The 18503-nt window shown below is 41.9% G+C and overlaps 1 protein-coding gene across 1 annotated transcript in view; it reads right to left on the bottom strand.

Moving 5' to 3' along the window:
* The window catches only part of LOC136131819 (nesprin-1-like), a 50236-nt gene that overhangs the window by 26989 nt on the left and 4744 nt on the right, over positions 1-18503 (bottom strand). The window contains exons 5-16 of the mRNA XM_065888614.1: positions 18064-18219; positions 16398-16562; positions 14719-14891; positions 12873-13026; positions 10045-10188; positions 9088-9252; positions 4618-4935; positions 3762-3917; positions 3436-3606; positions 2485-2811; positions 1089-1241; positions 612-779 (exon numbers count right to left, since the gene is read on the bottom strand). Of these exons, the coding sequence (XP_065744686.1) occupies positions 612-779; positions 1089-1241; positions 2485-2811; positions 3436-3606; positions 3762-3917; positions 4618-4935; positions 9088-9252; positions 10045-10188; positions 12873-13026; positions 14719-14891; positions 16398-16562; positions 18064-18219 (2250 nt within the window). The remainder of the gene's footprint in view (positions 1-611; positions 780-1088; positions 1242-2484; positions 2812-3435; positions 3607-3761; positions 3918-4617; positions 4936-9087; positions 9253-10044; positions 10189-12872; positions 13027-14718; positions 14892-16397; positions 16563-18063; positions 18220-18503) is intronic.

Raw genomic sequence — 18503 nt, 5'->3', positions numbered from 1 at the left:
AATTGCTCCATAAAATTGTGACTATATGACATCTGTCACCTGGCACATATAATTACTAAAAATACATATTAATAAATATACTAACACCACATGTCAGTACTGTACTTTATGGTTTACAAGATACTTTCACATACATTATCTCCCGTGATGAGGCTGGTGTCATTATCACCCTTAACAGAGGAGAAAAGGAGGCGCAGAGAGGCTAAGTCCCCCCAGTTAGGAAGAAGACAGTCTGGCTAGAACCCAGACTCTTTGACTACTACTTTTGTATCGTATCTTTGGCTATACTTTTCTAAAATAAAGATAATTTCTCTTTGATAAATTACTCCCTAAAGATTATATTCTGCAATGAAAAACTATTGGCTGGGAAAAATGCTACAATATGTTCAGAAGGTGAATGCCAAGATTCAGCTGTTGTTAGTCACTTAAATATTAAATTGAACTGTTCTCAATTATCAGTCATTCTTGAGACTCAGACCTGATTCTTTAGGTGCAATCATTATGACCCAGAGAGGTGCATGCGTGCGCTCACACACACACGCACGCACATACACACGGCACACCTGCTAAAGCCACCTTGTATTCTTCAGCTCCTTAAAGCTCAGGCATACCTTGTGGCGGGCCAGTTGCTGGGTAACCGTCTCTAGACTGCTTGTCTCCATGAGGTCGGGTGCCACTAACCTTCCTGACATCTGCAGCAGCCACTTTTCCACTTCTTGGAGCTCACTATTGTAATCTTCGTGGTCTCTGACTTTCACCTCGAGACGGCAAACGTGCTCCTGTGAAGCCAGGTGTCCGTTAGAAGTGACTTTCAAGCCAAAAATCTACTCCAAACTTTCATATTTTTAAAAGCCCAGGAAAACTCATAGGGTAGGTAGAGTTACACACATCAGAAACTTACTAGGAACGGAAAAAAAAAGATACAACACGACCCACAAAGTCGTTTCGCCATTTAAAATGCCCATCTGAATAAAAGGAAAAATACTGACCCATACCACGCCTTAAAATTTTCTGACAGATAAAAAGGAGTCAGGACCCCCTTTGTGGTGAATACACACATTTGCATTGAATTTCTGATCACTCCTTACTTTTCCTGCACTGCAGAGGTTCTGGTAATCACTCTGAAGTTGATCTATTTTGTCCTTTAAAGTAACATCCTGCACCAGCTCCAGGAGGGCTTCCCCTTTTTCTCTCACTGATTTTACTGTTGGTTCATGGGACAACACCGTTTGTTGAAGTGACTTGAATTACAAAGAAAAAACAACAAGAACCAGCTCATCTGTGTGATCAAGGCGAATATATATATATACGTTGGCATGTATAAGTTTATCTACTTCAAATAAAGATCTGACATATACTTTAAAAATTAATAAGTATAAAGCAATAAAGAGAGAATGCCTTTTTATGGCTAATACAGTTTTTCAATACAGAGTAAAAGTAAGACATCAAATAGCCCTTCGCATGCGCAGAGAGAAGTATGGAAAAGAATTACATTCGGCTAAATTTAACATGGTTCATATTGCTGGCTTCTAGCTCATTCCTTTCGGCAGAGAAATAAACCTTAATTCTCTACAAAGGGAGCGAGGTGCTATCTTTTGATTTTGACTCGTGAAATCAATAGCAGCTTGAGCTGGATGTGAAGTCTGGGAGACAAATTCCAGTTGCAACGTTGCTATGATGGCCTAAAAGTGCTATTTAAATATATCAAGAACTCAGAGGGAACTAAAAAAGAAGAAGCAGTGTGATTCTTATGTAACACCTTCAAAGACACACTGTCAGGCTAGGCAGAAGAACCAAGGACAGGAATAGACATACTGGCTGGAGTAGGAAAAAGCTGCCAACAGGAAAAGCTTCGAGGCAAGTCATCACACTGTAATTCTTAAAGAATATCGCTAAATAATTTGGGTCAAATTTAGAAAACAGACTACTCCATGTATAAGCTTCAATAACTGTTTCACAGATTTGAGCATGTGAAATATTTATATCTACAGCATGTATAGTGATATCCACATCACCATTTATTCTTTCAAAAATTAATTTCTAAGATGTTTAACTACAGTTGGTTAACTAGAATTTATTTTCTTAGAAATATGTCTCATTTTGAATTTACCACAGGTCAGTTTATAGGCCTTCTGTACCAAAAGATGAAGGAAAGACTCTACAAAAAAGATAAAATCTGTAGGTGTGAGATCCTAATGCCAAGAAGGTTTTTCTGGAGGATCCACATACCTGGATCACACTGTCAGAATAGATCTCCATTTACTGATACAACCTTTGAATATCAGACAAATACGATTCCTGAACGGAAAAATAAGTCTGATGTAGTGTTTCCAGCCAGATAAATCTATACCACTCTCCACCAGCAGAATAGGCACATTAGGACTTTTTCTAGCACTCACTAAGGGTGACACAAACCAGGAATCACGTCCCACCAGTTCAGTCCTACATGACGTCCTCGTGCATCTGTCAGTAACAACACACTACCTTGTATTTAGATAGCTGAGCTTTTTTCTCATATAATTCCATTTTGGGTTCTTCAGGAATGTATAGGATTTCTCGGTACTCTGCTATCCACTGAGTTAGTGCTTTGTATTTATCTGAGAATTCCTTTGTCAAATGAAGGCCTTTTTCCAGAGTCATGTGCTCCTTCCGGACAGCGCTGGTCAGTTCCTTCAACTGTTCCACGTGGTCATGGATCTCTTCTCTTAACGTCTCTGCCTCACCATCTTCCAAGTATGTAAGAGCTCTCTCTCCTTTCTCTCGGGCTGATTTGAGCAAACTCTGGCCTTTCTCCATGTCTTTCAGCAAACCCTGAGAAAGAGTGGGAAGCAAATACAAACAAACAAATGAATAAACAAACAAACAAATGCAAATAACTTAGCATTATTTCTTTCCTTTTAAAGAACAGCCTTTCAAGTCCCATTCTTGAGTCCACTGATTTCTCCTTAAAATATGTTTTTTGAAGTTTATAACCAGATTTGGTCTGCCAGCAATCAGGAATCTTCTTTACTTCAATATAGGTCTTTTAAAGTCTTGATCAGCGTATCATTTCCAAATCAGAGACTTAAGGAAGAACCTGATGTTTCTCTTGTCCGTAACAGTGCTCCTATAGATCTGGGTTAAAACTCTATTAGCGCACAGTGCCATGAATTTGAGATCATTGTTTTCTTTTAATATTTAGTGTCAAACTGGAACTTAGTTAAGAATTTCGTGTGTAGCCATGTGTAAGACATTGAAATGACTTCACAACACAAATAAATGAAAGCCAGTCTTTGGCTTAAGGGATTATAACTTGGAATTTAGAGTGAAATGATGAGCCACGGATCACCAATCATACTGGGCGGGGACGAACACACTCCCAATTCTACGGGGGAGACAGGAACAGCTCGTGAAAGAAGAAGGGCTGCGAGACAAACCTGATACTTGCATGCCTACCTCCAATGTCTTCATTTTTTTCCCCATCGTCACTTTATCTACTTTATCAATTTTGGCAGCCACATTGTTGAAATTTTTGTGAGTAGAGCTGTACCAATCCGAATAGGAACTTAAAGATAATTCTGATTCCTCCAAACTCTGGATCTCTTCCTCCAGGAATTTTATTTGTTCCTTCGAAAGAAGAAACACAATTGAACAGTGATGAAAGACCTGTGCCAGTGCCTTTCTTGATAAACACGTATTATCTTCACTGGAAGTTAGCGAAAGGAAGAACATCTGGCTTGGGAAGTTTGCTGGCCTATGATGAGCAGGGGTGGCCCACTCACCAGCACCTGGAGGAGAAGGGCCTGGTATCTGGACGTCAGCTGGGTGGCCTGGAAGCCCATTTGGCTGCTCACGTGGCTCTCATCTAGGATCTCCTGTGCTCTGGCTCCCACTTCCTCAACTTCGTCTCTGTACGCAGTGATTTCTTCATGCCGCTTCTGAAATGACACAATATCGAGGGAAAGGCTCAATCTTACAGATTCTTGAGTAAGACAAATAAATATATCTTCTTACTAGAAAACGATTTCAGTGTATTGTTAGAATATATTTATTCTGTGATATAATTTTGAAAATACTTCACATAAAACCTTCATGAAAATGTAATTCCAGTAACATGATAAAAACTGTACACTTAATGAGTTTGAGTGCTTTTCTGTCTATATTACATATATTTTTATATCTTCTGTTGTACTTAGATAAATTTTAAAATAGATGAATAAGGAAAAGAAGTTCCAGAGGCCTAAGGATTATTTTGATCATGTGCACTGACTCTACATAAAAATTAGAATAAAATTAATTTTCAAGTATTATGTCAATGTAGTACATTAGAGCAATTTCAAATCAGAGCCATAAACAAATTATTGCAACACTAGCATTCATGTATCTTTACCAAGCAAGGTAATAAAGCTTGGGAAGAAAATATAAAATACTTCATTAAACTAGACTGCCTTAGGATTCTAATAAATAACTGCTGATAGAAGAATGCTCCATTATAATGTACATCAAATTTCTTTGCAAGTAGAAAGAGATTTTGCAAAAGCTAAACCTTGGACCAAAAGTTACTAAATATTTTAAGGAAACAGATTATGCAAGGCAACTGCTACTCTGACAAAGATGAGGAATTTACATTAGTTGTACCTTCATCTGATGTAATTGTATCTCCTTGGCAGCCCGGTTAGACTGACGTCCACTTCTGAGACTCACTTTGTCCTCCATTGCTTTTAGCCACTCGTCTACTTGCTGAAACTTTTGTTCCATCAGTCTCAATTTGTTGACTACATTATTGAACTGAGTTCGGGTCTCGGACAGCCTCTGCTGGTAAGCCTGCCAGTCCTGCCGGAGAGACTCTAATGCCCGGTCCTCCGTCTGGGGGATGCCCGATGGTATCACTTCCTCTCTGGCGTGCAGCACTGAATTCAACAGGGCCTGCCCTTCTGTGCAGTGCACCTGGAGCTCCTGTAGGGGAAAGGTATGGCTGCCACACCTCACTTATATTTTACACCCGTGTAGGTGATCATGTCTCACCCAAGCCAACCGTGCCCTTCACGTTGGCTTCAAGAAAACGTCACGTTAGGAAAGAATGCTTTGATTCCGACTTACACACAAAAAATATGTACCGAAAACCGCATACCGTCTCCCAAGTCAGGAGAAACATTCTGAAATAATTTCAATTAAATGAATCAGAATGCACACATATACACACAAATACACACACCGGGAGAAATATTTTTCTCAGTCATCTTAGAAGCAATGTCTGAAATTTGGTTTTTCAGCCTACAGGCAAAAAACACTGTGATTAAAGGGTTATTGTTTAATATAATAACCTAGGCTTTTTTTGGCTCCTAATCTATTTAAAGAGTCTAAGGTTTCTTGCTTTGACATTGAATGGGATCAGTGCTACATGTGTGGCTGAGAAAAGAACAATGGACCTTGCTTTTGCTCAGGAGGGATCCTTTGCTGAAGATGTTCTAGGGAATGCGATGGCAAAGAGAAGTTGGCCCTGGAGGGTACAGGGCATACAAACCTGAAAGGCTGAATTATCACACCTGCCCATCAGGTACTCCTAGGTACAAATCCATTTCCCTCCACCAAAGCATAAGTCCCAGAAATTTACCCTACTAATTTAGTATGAACCAAGTCTTGAAGAGCATAAACTACTTTTTTTATAGAAAGAAAAACTCGTATCCTTAAAGATGTTAGCAAAACGGTATTATACACTTGTGTTACTTGATCTGATCATCTAAAGTTGAAAGGGACCGAGTCAAATCCCACCAAGAATGTTAAAAGTGCCAACATATTTAGTCAGCATACAATAGTATTAAAAAATCTTTAATACCAACGAAATTGCTCATATCTGACCACTTTTACCCATAGAAATAGCAATCTTATATGGTTCAGACTATTGGATACATTTGTCCTCAGCTATGATATCACTCCAAAAATGTTGTAATGTGAATGTATTGTAAATGGAAAAGAAGAACAATTTATATGGTAAAATATTAATCAAAATGATGACAAACAGAAATTTTATTCCAAAATTCCTAAAATTTTTTAAAGGTAATTTTGTACAATCTCTTTCCTTAATTCAGGGTTTGGCAAACTTTTTCCATAAAGGGTTGGACAGTAAATATTTTAGGCTTTGTGGGCCACACAATCTGCCGCAAGTACTTAACTGCCTACCCTTGCCCTTGTGGTGCCAAAGCAGCCATAGACGCTACATAGATGAACAGGTGGGGCTGTGTTCCAATAAAAGCTCATTTAAAATACAGGTTCTGGGCTACAGTCTACTGATCCTTGCCCTAATTAATCTCCTTTTTAAAAATTAATTAATTAACTTATTTATTTATTTTTGGCTAGGTTGGGTCTTCATTGCTGTGCGTGGGCTTTCTAGTGGTGGCGAGCAGTGGCTACTCTTCGTTGAGGTGTGTGGGCTTCTCATTGCAGTGGCTTCTCTTGTTGCGGAGCACAGGCTCAAGGCACGTGGGCTCAGTAGTTGTGGCTCACGGGCTCTAGAGCACAGGCTCAGTAGTTGTGACGCATGGACTAAGTTGCTCCGTGGCATGTGGGATCTTCCCGGACCAGGGCTTGAACCCGTGTCCCCTGCATTGGCAGGCGGATTCTTAACCACTGAGCCACCAAGGAAGCCCCTACTTTTCTTAATATATCACCCTTTCCCTATTTTATAGCAGTTTTCACTATTCTACAAATCAATGCATTAGATAAATTCTTATATATATACCACATTTCAAGTATTTATTCTGAGGGGAACATATAGTTAAATATTTAAAAAATCTATATGTTCTAAGACTCAAATTAAACCTTCAGTAAATGCAAAATAATCTGTGAACATGTTTCACACTGCTGGCAGACCCCCAGATGACTAAGTGAGCTGTAGGACATCGGGACCCTGAAGTAGTTCTGCTGTGCAGTTGGAATGTCACGTCTCCACCACCAATTTCCGCCTTAGCGTCTCCCCTCCCTTTTTAACATCTGTGGTGACTCAAAATAAGACAGTGTCCATAAGAATTAATACACAGTGAACTGAGAGGTAGGAGTTAGGTTTGGGTTTGGGCTACCTTAATACTGACCAAAGTGAAACATTTTCTTCTCAACAGGAGAAATATCTGCTGGTGACAAGTGGCTTCTTGGCCCAGTTCCTACACAGAACTTGGAGAGCTTGGCATTTGCTGGCCAAGAATGTCTGGAGTGAAGGGCTGGGAGGGGTTATAGCCAGAAAACCAAGTCCATTCCATTAAGATAAATTACAACAGCTAAACGTAGCAGACCAGGGTGTGCTACTATTAAGAATAAAATGGATGAGATCCTTAAATAAGCTAATGAAACTATGACTCTTCAACTTCTGCTGTATATTTATTTCATGAATGGACTATTATTTAAATAAAATTTTTCTCCCATCTCATTTAATCCTTCCTCAGAACAACTCTGCGGAGAAAACTGAGTCAGAGACGTTTACCTCTGCCGAAGTCACCCAGGGTCAGTTCTCACCGTAAGTCAGAGTCCAAACTCCCTAATCCCAACCGTGCACTCCCGCCATTACACAACACTCCCGCCATTACACAACATTCCCCGAGACCCACTGAAATAGCCAGAAATGTTATATGCCAGCGATGACCATCTCAGTCCCGCTTTTCCACCTTGTGTGAGCTGTACGTACATCTTGCCCAATCCTGAACCAATTCCAATAAGAGCTGACAGGGTTCAGTAAGTTCCAACACAGAGCTGGTGGGACACAGAGTTGTCTTGCTGGCTTTTCTCTGTTCTCTACTCTGTATGCCTGGTTTCCCCTTCTTGGGAACCCCCTGACCCCTATCTGTCTCTCCAGGTAAGATTAAGGGGCTCTCTCTTTTTTTTTTTTTTTTGCGGTACGCAGGCCTCTCACTGTTGTGGCCTCTCCCGTTGCGGAGCACAGGCTCCGGACGCGCAGGCTCAGCGGCCACGGCTCACGGGCCCAGCCGCTCCACGGCATGTGGGATCTTCCTGGACCAGGGCACGAACCCATGTCCCCTGCATCAGCAGGCGGACTCTCAACCACTGCGCCACCAGGGAAGCCCAGAGTGCTCTCTTTGATGCTCCCATAAAATCCCTAATAATAGAGTAGTTCTATTATTGTCCTTATCACATTGTTACATAGATCATTACGACCTATCAACAGGTCCACATTTCTTTAGAATGTAAGTTCCTTGCAGGCAAGAATAATATTTTACTCATCTTTATCTGCAGTAGCTAGCCAAGTACAGTGTCTGCACCGCATTCGGTGTTCAGTAAATGTTGAATGAGTCAATGAATAAGTGGGTTAGGACCACTTTCCCCATGAGGTTTGCCATCTCGCCCTGAATCTCAGACTGCTTAGCTGAGCACCAGTGCTTTTTCTAGCTCCTCGAATTCCTTCTTCTAGGTCTCTTTCCCTGGGCCTGTATCCTCAGCAACGTGGGAGATTTGGGTTAAAACCAGATGGCCTAAGATGGTGTCACCAATTTGACTTTGAGAAGTGTCACATGCTATTGACTCCTGCAGCTGTGTTCCACATCTAATTCAACCCTTTAGGGAGGAACAGGCAGGTGGACCAGCCAACACCATAAATGAGGCCACGAGCCATTCCTGTCAGAGGCCACCGTAGCAACTCAACCAAGTCCTCAAGTTCCAGCCCTGCTCATTCTAAACTGCCTATCAAATGATCTCGACTAGCATACACTACTGAGGTCCCAAAACACTATAGACCAGACCTTACTAGGGTTTCACTTAATATATATCAGCTATTTATAGGAGTTAAGGTCACAGTAACTTCCCACTGCTTAAAATAATGATTCCTGGGGCTTCCCTGGTGGCGCAGAGGTTGAGAGTCCGCCTGCCGATGCAGGGGACACGGGTTCGTGCCCCGGTCCGGGAAGATCCCACACGCCGCGGAGCGGCTGGACCCGTGAGCCGTGGCCGCTGAGCCTGCACGTCCGGAGCCTGTCCTCCGCAACGGGAGAGGCCACAACAGTGAGAGGCCCGCGTACCGCAAAAAAAAAAAAAAATTAATAATAATAATAATGATTCCATATTCAGAATGAAAATTCCTTTGTTTTATGATGAAGTAGACTTTACCTGAAGATCCCGCAACATTGTCTCGTGAGCGTGGGCATCACCTTCAAGAACTGAATATCGGTCAAGCTTTTCTTGCTCTTGTTGCAGCCAAGCTTCAAATGCCTTCAAGTCTCTCTGATACTCTTGGTGCAGGCGAACTAGTTTTTCAGACTTGGTTACTGCTTCCTATTATTACCATGTAAGATGATTAAGATGGGGATACATTTCTACATGCAGTTTCAATGTACTGTAAGAATTCACTTTTGGAATTTTAGAAAAGCATGATTATTAAGTCATTAAAATATGAATGTTTCCTAGAAAAGTAAAACATTAAGATTTAGGCAAAAAATATTAAAAAACGTAATATTAGGAGTAAAAGGGGTCTTAAAGATGACTTTCTTGAATTAACTTCCTGATCTCTGAATTCCTTATGAAATGTAATATGGATATTCCAAAAAATGAATTAACTTTATTTGTCATAAAAATACATTTTTGCTAATGAAGAAAACTGAAATTCTTATATTGTGCCTTCAGTGAGGATTTGGACTCACTGTGGATTTAAGTTTTCATGTACTTTGTCTAATAAAGTAAGGTGTGCTGAACGTTCACAAAGAAATAAATAAAGCCCAGTATTATAAATATTATTGGTGATTATTTCCAGCTTTAGAAAATTGTCATCAGCAGACATATTAAAGAATTTATGAGTCTTCCTTATGAAGCTGCCCCCAATTTTTCTACAATAGGTACATTTCTAGGACTTTTTAATTGAGAATTATTTTCCTTCAGTAACTTTCATATCCTAACAATAGTTGAGGGTTTTGCCAGTGGGGTATTCTAAGTATTAAAATTCATTTTGCATTTTTTTGTTCTATCTGTTTTCACAAGGCTGTCATTGCCCCAAATAAATGAGTCTTTAAATAAGCACAGCGCCAAACACTGCATTTTCAGTGGGTTTGTGTGGAACACGGTGAGCCATACCTTGGTCCGCTCTCTGATGTCTCTGTATCGTTCTTGCAGGTCCTGGAATTCTAACTGGGTGACGTAGTGCTCTGTCATGCCAGCTCCTTTGACTTCAATGGTCTCCAGCAAGCTGCTGTGGCTCAGCACTTCTTCATTTAATAACTAGAGAACATTAAAAAAAAATAAAGGAATTGGTGCATATATAATCATATCAATGGTACTATTAAAATTAGGATATTTTAACTGCATACTTGGCAAGTGATCTCAGGTTATCTATCTGTAGACAGATAGATAGATCACTCTATCATCAATCTATATCTATATATCTATATCTATATCTAGAGTCGGGGGGTGTATTTGATATCTGGCCCAGAACTGTCTCTGAGATTCTGATTCCAGTTGACTTGGAAACCTCAAACTTAATTTGTCCAAAAATGGGCACTTGACCTCTACTCCATTCCCATCCTTCCCCAGCCACCAATAAACCTCCTTCCCCTTCAGTCTTTTTCCAAACAGTAAATGCTACCATTCCCACCCAGCTGGTCAATTCAGACTACCGGGGTCACCCTTCCTCCCTCCATCCATGATGAAATCCTGTTAGTTCTATCTATTCACTGTATCCTGACATGTGTTCACCTGTCTCCTGCAAGCCCCCAGCCCCCGCTGCTATCACCTTTTACTTGGACTTTTGCAATATCCTGCTAGGCAGATTCCCTGCCCCCAGTTCCTGCCCAGTCCCTTTGTCCACACTCCACACAGCAGCTTGAGTGAGAAAAGATTGTAAGATTCTAAAGGGAATCGTGTCACTCCCCAGCTTAAAACATTGATTATCTTCCCAAAGCTGTCAGGATCAAGTAGAAAATCCACAGGCTAGCATCCTCATGGCAATGCAGGATCTGGTCCCTGGCCCCTCTGCCAGATCACCTGGCAACAGCCATCCATTTATCCTCGGCTCCAGCAACACCCAGCCTTTCTTCTAGCTCCCTTTTATCTGAGCCAGGTTCTCTCCCTCCTCGGGAACATGCTGATTATTCCATCTGAAATGCTCTTTTCCCACCTCCCCCCCAGACTGACTTCTCTGCACTAAACTCCTTAGAGCATTATTTCCGTCGACTATTTCAGAGACGCCTTTCCAGTCTCTCCTCCCCCTCCCCCGACTCCAAGCAGTCCATAGTTGCCCTGTCCCAATGACTCTCTCTCATAACACGCAGTTTTTCCTTCAGGGCACTTATCACCAGTTACAATTATTTGTTTATTCATGCATTCTCGGATGAGTATAGGTGTCCCTTCCAGAACACAACCTTTGTCAGTTTTATTTACCTGGAATCGAGCACAATGCCTGCATTTATTGAATAGATGAATAATTAATATAGCAATAGATCATTATAACAACATAATGGGTAGATAATTATGAGTAGATTAATTTTCAGACTGTTTGCAAACAGTCACGCAAACCCAGAAATGTTAAGTGATTTGGCATAGGTCACGTAAGGCCATTTAGTCATTCAAATAACTTTCACTCAGCATTTGCTCTGTGTCAGACAGAGAGCCAAATGCATAGGATAAAAAGAAAATTAAGCATCTTTATCCACTGAGGGAGAGAGGTATGTAAGCATATATTCTATAAAACCGATAAAGAGATATGAACAACAGAGAACAGAAGAACTAATTAGCCTCGGGTGGTGGTGGTATCATAGAAAAGAGAGCTTCTGAACTAATTCAGGAAGGTAAGTAGAAGGTTGCCAGGTGCCAGGGCACAGCTAAAGCATTCTGTGAAAAAGGGAAGAGATTCTGCAAAGGCATGGAATCGTTTAATTCCATTTAATGTGGTACATTCAGGAAATAGTGAGAAATACGGTAAGACTGGCACAAGGGTGGAAGGAGGGTGGGAGAGCAAGCAAAATGAGGCTGGCAAAGAGATTATTAAAATTCTCACAAACTAGAGGAGGGAGATTGGTACGATACTGTAAACAGTGGAAAGCAACGGAACTCTCGGGCAGGAAGGAGAGACATTCACCTTTATATGAAGCTAACGGGAGATGGAGACAAGAGACGAGGTGAGCTGTTGCAAGTTAGGAAAAGGATAGATTAGAGTCAGGAGACATTTCTGAACTGGAATCAGCAAGACCTACTGCCTAATTCAAAGCGGGGGTAAGAAAGAAGGAGGTGGGGAAACGAGGTTCCCAGTTTCGGGTATTCAGTGTGGGGTGACACAAAAGAACTGACACCGAGAATACAGGAGTGTGAAGGATTTGGGGTAGAAGATAATAAGTACTGTTTAGGACACAATCAGTTTTAGGTAGAACAGGCCATCCAATGAATATGCCCTGGATGAATAAATCAAAGGTTTCCAAAATGTTATGTGTGAATACTAATATCAACAAAAAAGAGGTTTAAGAACATACCTCCAGTACCTACCTACCTATCTATCTACCATCAAGCTATCCATCTATTAATCTTTACACGTAGTACTATACTAATATAAGCATTATGAAAAATATACAAAAGTAGAAATAGAAAAGGATGTGATAGAAAAGAAAGTACTTTTACTTCCGAATGATGAGCCGGCTGAAGATATGAAAAGCTATTACAAGTTGCCAAATTTTAAATATATCATAAAACACGCGTCTATGAGGTTTTCCTGGAAGAGGACATTTTCACTCACTAACAAAATAGCCACAAACAAAAGTCTGGGTTGAGAAGCCATTAGAAATTATAGTAAACCCCTCAGATAGAGTTTGGCTATGTGGACAGCCCTAGGATTCAGGTGAGCACATTTCTGTACAACTATGGCAATTCTGAAGCTCCTGTCAGAAAACAAATGGAATCTGAAATCCAGGTCCCACCTTGACTTTGCCGAGAGCGGCTGTTTTCTCCCGCACTTCTGCATACTGCCTTTCGGATTCGTTTAGGCTGGCCTCCACACTGTCCATCCAGCTGGAAAACTGTCGAACATCGTCCTGATAACTTGTCCACTTAGAAAGAGCTCCTTCAAGTTGACTGAAAGGTAATTGAAAGGACAGTAATCTACACCGAGAAGCCATGTACATTCAATCTGTCTGATCTCTATCACTGTGTTGGTTCTGTCTACTCCCCCAGCAGGAAGCCCATAGATAAGGACGGGGGGCAGGCTTGAGAGGGGCTGAATGGCTGTGGCTTATCAAATCCGAGCCTGGGTCCCTGGCAAGCACAGCCTTGAGAAGCAAGGGTCAGTGAGGTCCAGGCCAACGGGTGGAGAAGAGGGACTGGATATAAAACCTGGAGTCAGGTTTTATATATATATATAGTCAGGTAACCAGGTCACACAAGACACTGGGAGAGGCCTGAAGACAAAACCAGGAGAGATGCCCTGAGCAAGGCTTTTCGGAGCCAAGACTCAGGGCAGAAAGAGAAGCAATATTTAACTCCATGAAGTTGAGTAGGACATCCAGAGGAGAGAAAAAAAATGTAATAAAAGAAGGAAGGAAGAACCGAACAAGAACAAGCATAGTCACTATCTTGCATGAGATTTAAAAATCAGAAAATCACAAATGATATAGGCTAACATTTCCTGAATTGGTTTAATTATTAAAACCTGATGATTTTTCTTACTGAAAAATTAAGCACTTCCTTCTCTCAATACAGATGTTACATGTTTAACTCCATTAATCATTTGTGTCTAACTTTACTAACAGGCTTGAATCCTTCTGTAGCAGACACTCTGCGCTCCACCCCCCCGACCAGACCCCTGCAGTACGCTGCCAACCGGTCCTCCAAAGGCCAACTCCTTGCCCTCTTGGCCCGAGGGCACCCTCTGGTCCCTGGTGCCCTCTCAGCTTGAGGGCACTGTAGGCAAGAAATGCCAGGGACTGTCGTCCCCTGGAGGCAATCCTCGACTGCCTGCCTGACTCATGGCAGTTTGTTTATAAACATTCCAGCTCCCCTGCTCTCCATGGGTAATTCCCAGACAGGCTCTATCTACACTGGCTCCCAGCAACGCCTGCTGGGAGTAAGCTCCAGCTGCCCATGTTACTGGCTGCCCTCCCTCTCTCACGTGTTGTTCCCACCACCTACTGGTGTTTTCTGGGGCTACTTCCCAAGTAAACTGATTGGTTTTAACTAATATATCTTCACATGATTAAACATGTATTTATCTTTGACTTTTTAAGCAGTGAACATCAACACTAAGAACCATGTAGTTATATGAAAACACAGACACAGGACTGCAGCTCAACCTAAATGAAAGATCGCACCTGCCAGTTTCTTTTGTTCCAAGAAGAAAAGAGAAAGGGAAGGAAGGAGGGAGGGAAGCAGGAAGGAAGAAAGGGAGGCAAAAATAACGGAGCAGGGCAATAGAGAGAGAGAAAGAGACTGGGGCCCGGGGGCGGAGAGAGAGAAAGGGAGAACCCCGGGACAGTCTGTTACTGAGCTATCCTGTAGATCTTTTTTTTTTTTTTTTTTTTTAATCATCTTTAGTGGGGTATAATTGCTTTACAATGGTGTGTTAGTTTCTGCTTTATAACAAAGTGAATCAGTTATACATACACATATGTTCCCATATCTCTTCCCTCTTGCATCTCCCTCCCTCCCACCCTCCCTATCCCACCCTTCCAGGCGGTCACAAAGCACCGAGCTGATCTCCCTGTGCCTTGAGGCTGCTTCCCTGTAGATCTGTTAGCAATGACTTCACAGCAGCCTTGCAGCTTCACTAACCTTTTACAACGAATCACTGCAGACAAAAGGGACGCCCACATAGCCTTCACAGTCCGCAGCTGCTGCTGAATGGCAGGAATGCCTTCCGGCGACGTATTCTGAAGGACAGACTCCCCTCTCGTCACTATCATTTTCATCTGGATCTCTTTTTCCTGTTTCACTGATAACAGAGCCTGTAAAAGCACATACAGAAGTCCTTTGTCATTTGCTTATTTAACATTTCTAGCTTTAAATATTTCAGAGTCCCCGTGGATAGCAGATGATCTGCAGTTGGGTTGAGCCCTGGTTCTCTCAGGCTTACCAGGTGGAGGACGGGAGAGTCACTTGCTGGTGGTGCCAGTAACCAGTCACCAGCCTGAGTGGCCTTGGCCTTTCAGGTCATTATTATTCTCTGAATAATCCCTAATTTCCACTGAAGTTTCATTTTACTGTTTTTTAATAAGAGAAAAATAGATGACTATAGGATTCCTGAATTCTCAAAGGTCACTGGATGAAGAGCTCTATAAAGGTTAAGGTCTCTCACACAACAAACTGAAAGAAATAGCTTAATTCATATTATATATTAATTTATATATTTCAAGTTCTTCACAAGCACTTTTCTTTTTCTATATAAGAAGGATCTTTGAATCCAAAGTTATAAAACTGGTGTTTATCACCTGAAAGGTAAAGTTTCATCTCTCTCTCTCATCTGGACCTTGCCAACCTCTACAGATTCAGTTTCGGCCAGTCATGGCCGTTGGCTTCTGCTACAGCAGGAAAGAACTGCTAGTAACGTCTCACGTACCATGCTGTCGGCTTTCTTCAGCTTTTGCTCTTTTGGTCCCACTCTGAAATCTCCGCTGAGGTATCAGGCTTTCTGAGAAACCTGCCTCAACTCTCAACCCGATGCCCCTTGCCCAGCTCCGCTCCTCTATGTGTCCATAGCACCGTAATTATTATTACTGTCTTCTGTGTTTCAGCCTCCAGCCTCAGACAATGAAATCCTTGAGGGCAATGACCATATTTTATTCATTTTTGAATCTTTGGTATCAAGGCACGATGCCAGTCTCCCAGAAGACACCCAGTGTACAAATGACAGGTGAATGAGTGCAGAATGATTGCTTTATCACAAACATTAACACAGAACTAGCATCTTGTGATGGGAGAAGAACGGACTAACTGATACAGGCAGGCAAGTGAGTTGAACAGATGGGAAAGGTTTTGCCCGATAAAATGTTTCAACCAAGTATTTCTCAGAATAAATGTGCCTGTGATGTAATTTGAAACTAGCCGCTTAACTGGCTATATCAAGCAAGTAACCATTTTGGGGTTGTTATTTTTTATTAAAAATGGTTTTTTTTTTTTTTGGCCACGCCACGCGGCTTGCAGGACCTTATTCCCCCAACCAGGGATTGAACGCACGCCCTCAGCAGTGAAAGCAGAGTCCTAACCACTGGACTGCCAGGAAATTTCCTTATTTTATTTTAATTTTTGTGAAGTATTTATGACTGAGTATATCTGAGCTCAATCGATTCAGGAGTGCTTAGGCAAAGCCTCCCTATGCAAACAGGATCATATCCATGGAGCATTCTTGGATTTCTCATGGACAGAGTGTGACATTATCATATCAGACAGAGACTCGAGAACTTTTGAGAAGAACAAATTCTGTAAATGAGAGACATTTCTCGTAAAAGGCACACCTCAAGCTTGAGCACCCTGCTGTCCAGCACGCTCTTGTCAGAGGTCGGGTGGCAGTAAGAGTCCAGCATGTGGACCGCATCTGTCATCCAGTCGTGCAGGTCTTTAATCCCGAGGGAGAACTGATTGTGTTCTGCAACAATTCTGTCCAGTCTTGACACTTTCTCCTGGAAATGACAGAAATCGTTTTCCAGCGGTCCCTTCCACAGAGACTCCACACCCTGAAGCTACTCAGATTGTAATGCTAACCCTTTGTTCCAAATAACTGCAATCAGCCATAGGTCCATAGGCTCACAGATACGATGCAAGGCTGTATGAATCTATGAGATGTGAAATAACTTTCTAAGAAGAGTAAAAATATGAGAATAATTGGGTCAAGAGGCAGAAAGATTACAATGACAATTTAGTGTCCCTCAGCGTACTCGCTACTCTTCTTTACGACAGTTGGGATATTTTTCAGAAATGTCACTAATGTCTTCCTCACACCTTGTCTGGGAAGCCCACTGAAGTAGTTTCTGCTCTCACACGATCACATTTGGCTCAACTGATACCACGTACCCACATGACCTACATTGTAGCCAGTTCTAAAAAAACAATTATCTGAGATTCTGTAATATCCCTAAATTGGGACCGTAAATGTGGTTTTAGTTATTAAAGCTTATATCCAACAGTGAAGATTTTATGAATATAATTGTCAGCTCTTAAAGCATTTGAGTATCTATTGATTTTTTGGTATCTAAATAAATACAAAGGAATAGAAAGATGGCCTTAATTTATTCTAATTTCAGATACGTGCCAGATTTTCTCAAGACAAAAAAAGTAAAAAACATTGGTGTCAACACAGACTCTTTTACTCCAGCACCTATACTATTTGGCTGTCTCAATGATGTTTTATTGGGGGTGCAAACAGCAGGCCAGGAGTCAGCCCACACTAAAACAGGCAAAGCCAAGTTACAGCAGGTTCCCTACATTCTCAGATCTGAAATACAAAAGGGAAATATAGGGAACAAATGTTACAAGGCCATAAAGCTCAGGGTAGTCCGCCCTACAAAGTTCACGATGGGTCTGCTGAATGCTCTAAGTGAGGTCACTGTGGGATCCCATTTACTTTTTTTCTAAGCTGTTAGAAAAGCGCTTTAATCAGTTATAGGAATCATTGTCAATTCTGAGCTCTGCTCTAGAATCTGAGCTGAAACTCTCAACCAACACGTCTTTGACTACTATGTAATGAATGTAAAGAATTGAGACAAATGGAAAAAATGATCCCCCACTCACTCTATGTAGTCCACGAAGTAAATTTAAACTGCTCTGAATTCCTGTTTTTCTAAAGTAATTTAATCTGCGTTATCTTTAGACACAATACTCTGAATTCTGCCTTATGTTTATGCTTTGAGTCTTCCAGATAAAAGCTCTGGGGAACATACCTCTTCAGGATTAAAGGGAATATTTTGTGCAATCATAGAGATGGGAAGTCTCTTCGATGTCTGAAACCTCCTTTGCTCTTTTCAGACAAGCATGTTGAAATGATACAGCACAAATGTTTGGCTGGGCTTGCAAGGCTAGGGAGAGCACTTGCACGCCTTGGCCCTGCCCCGGGGTCCCGGGCTCCCGGGCCCCAGCTCGCAGAGCTGCGACCCACACTCACACACAGCACGTGGCAGGCGTTACCTTTGTGAAATTGCTTAGAGCTAGATACTGAGAAGACAGCTGTGACACTCGGTGTGTAAAGCTCCTGCTGGCCGCATGGCCCTCCCACAGCTGCTGAGCTTTCTCTTTCAGCCTGTGGAGCTGAGGCTCGTAGCAGTTTATTTCCTCAAGGACAGACTGAAAAGCACAAGCAAGGCGCTATTAAGAGGCTGGGGAAGAGCACATCGCAGACAAAGCTTCGGCCCCGAGACCGAGGAAACAAACACAGGCGAGTGATAGGTGTGCCCCGAAGGCGCGGCATTATTTCCAAGCTACGCACAGTGTGGACTACAGGACGGGACAAATCACACCTCAAAGGATAGCTGGAAAACAGGACATCTGAAATTGGGGACGAGTGCACTCTATCTCAGGACGGCCAAATCTAACTCCAGGGCGCTCGCGTGCCTCTGATCTGAATGCAT

The sequence above is a fragment of the Phocoena phocoena genome, chromosome 12 (assembly GCF_963924675.1).
Source record: "Phocoena phocoena chromosome 12, mPhoPho1.1, whole genome shotgun sequence".
NCBI lineage: Eukaryota > Metazoa > Chordata > Mammalia > Artiodactyla > Phocoenidae > Phocoena > Phocoena phocoena.
The sequence above is the reverse complement of the archived record's forward strand: the minus strand, read 5'-3'. Positions and strand labels throughout refer to the sequence as shown.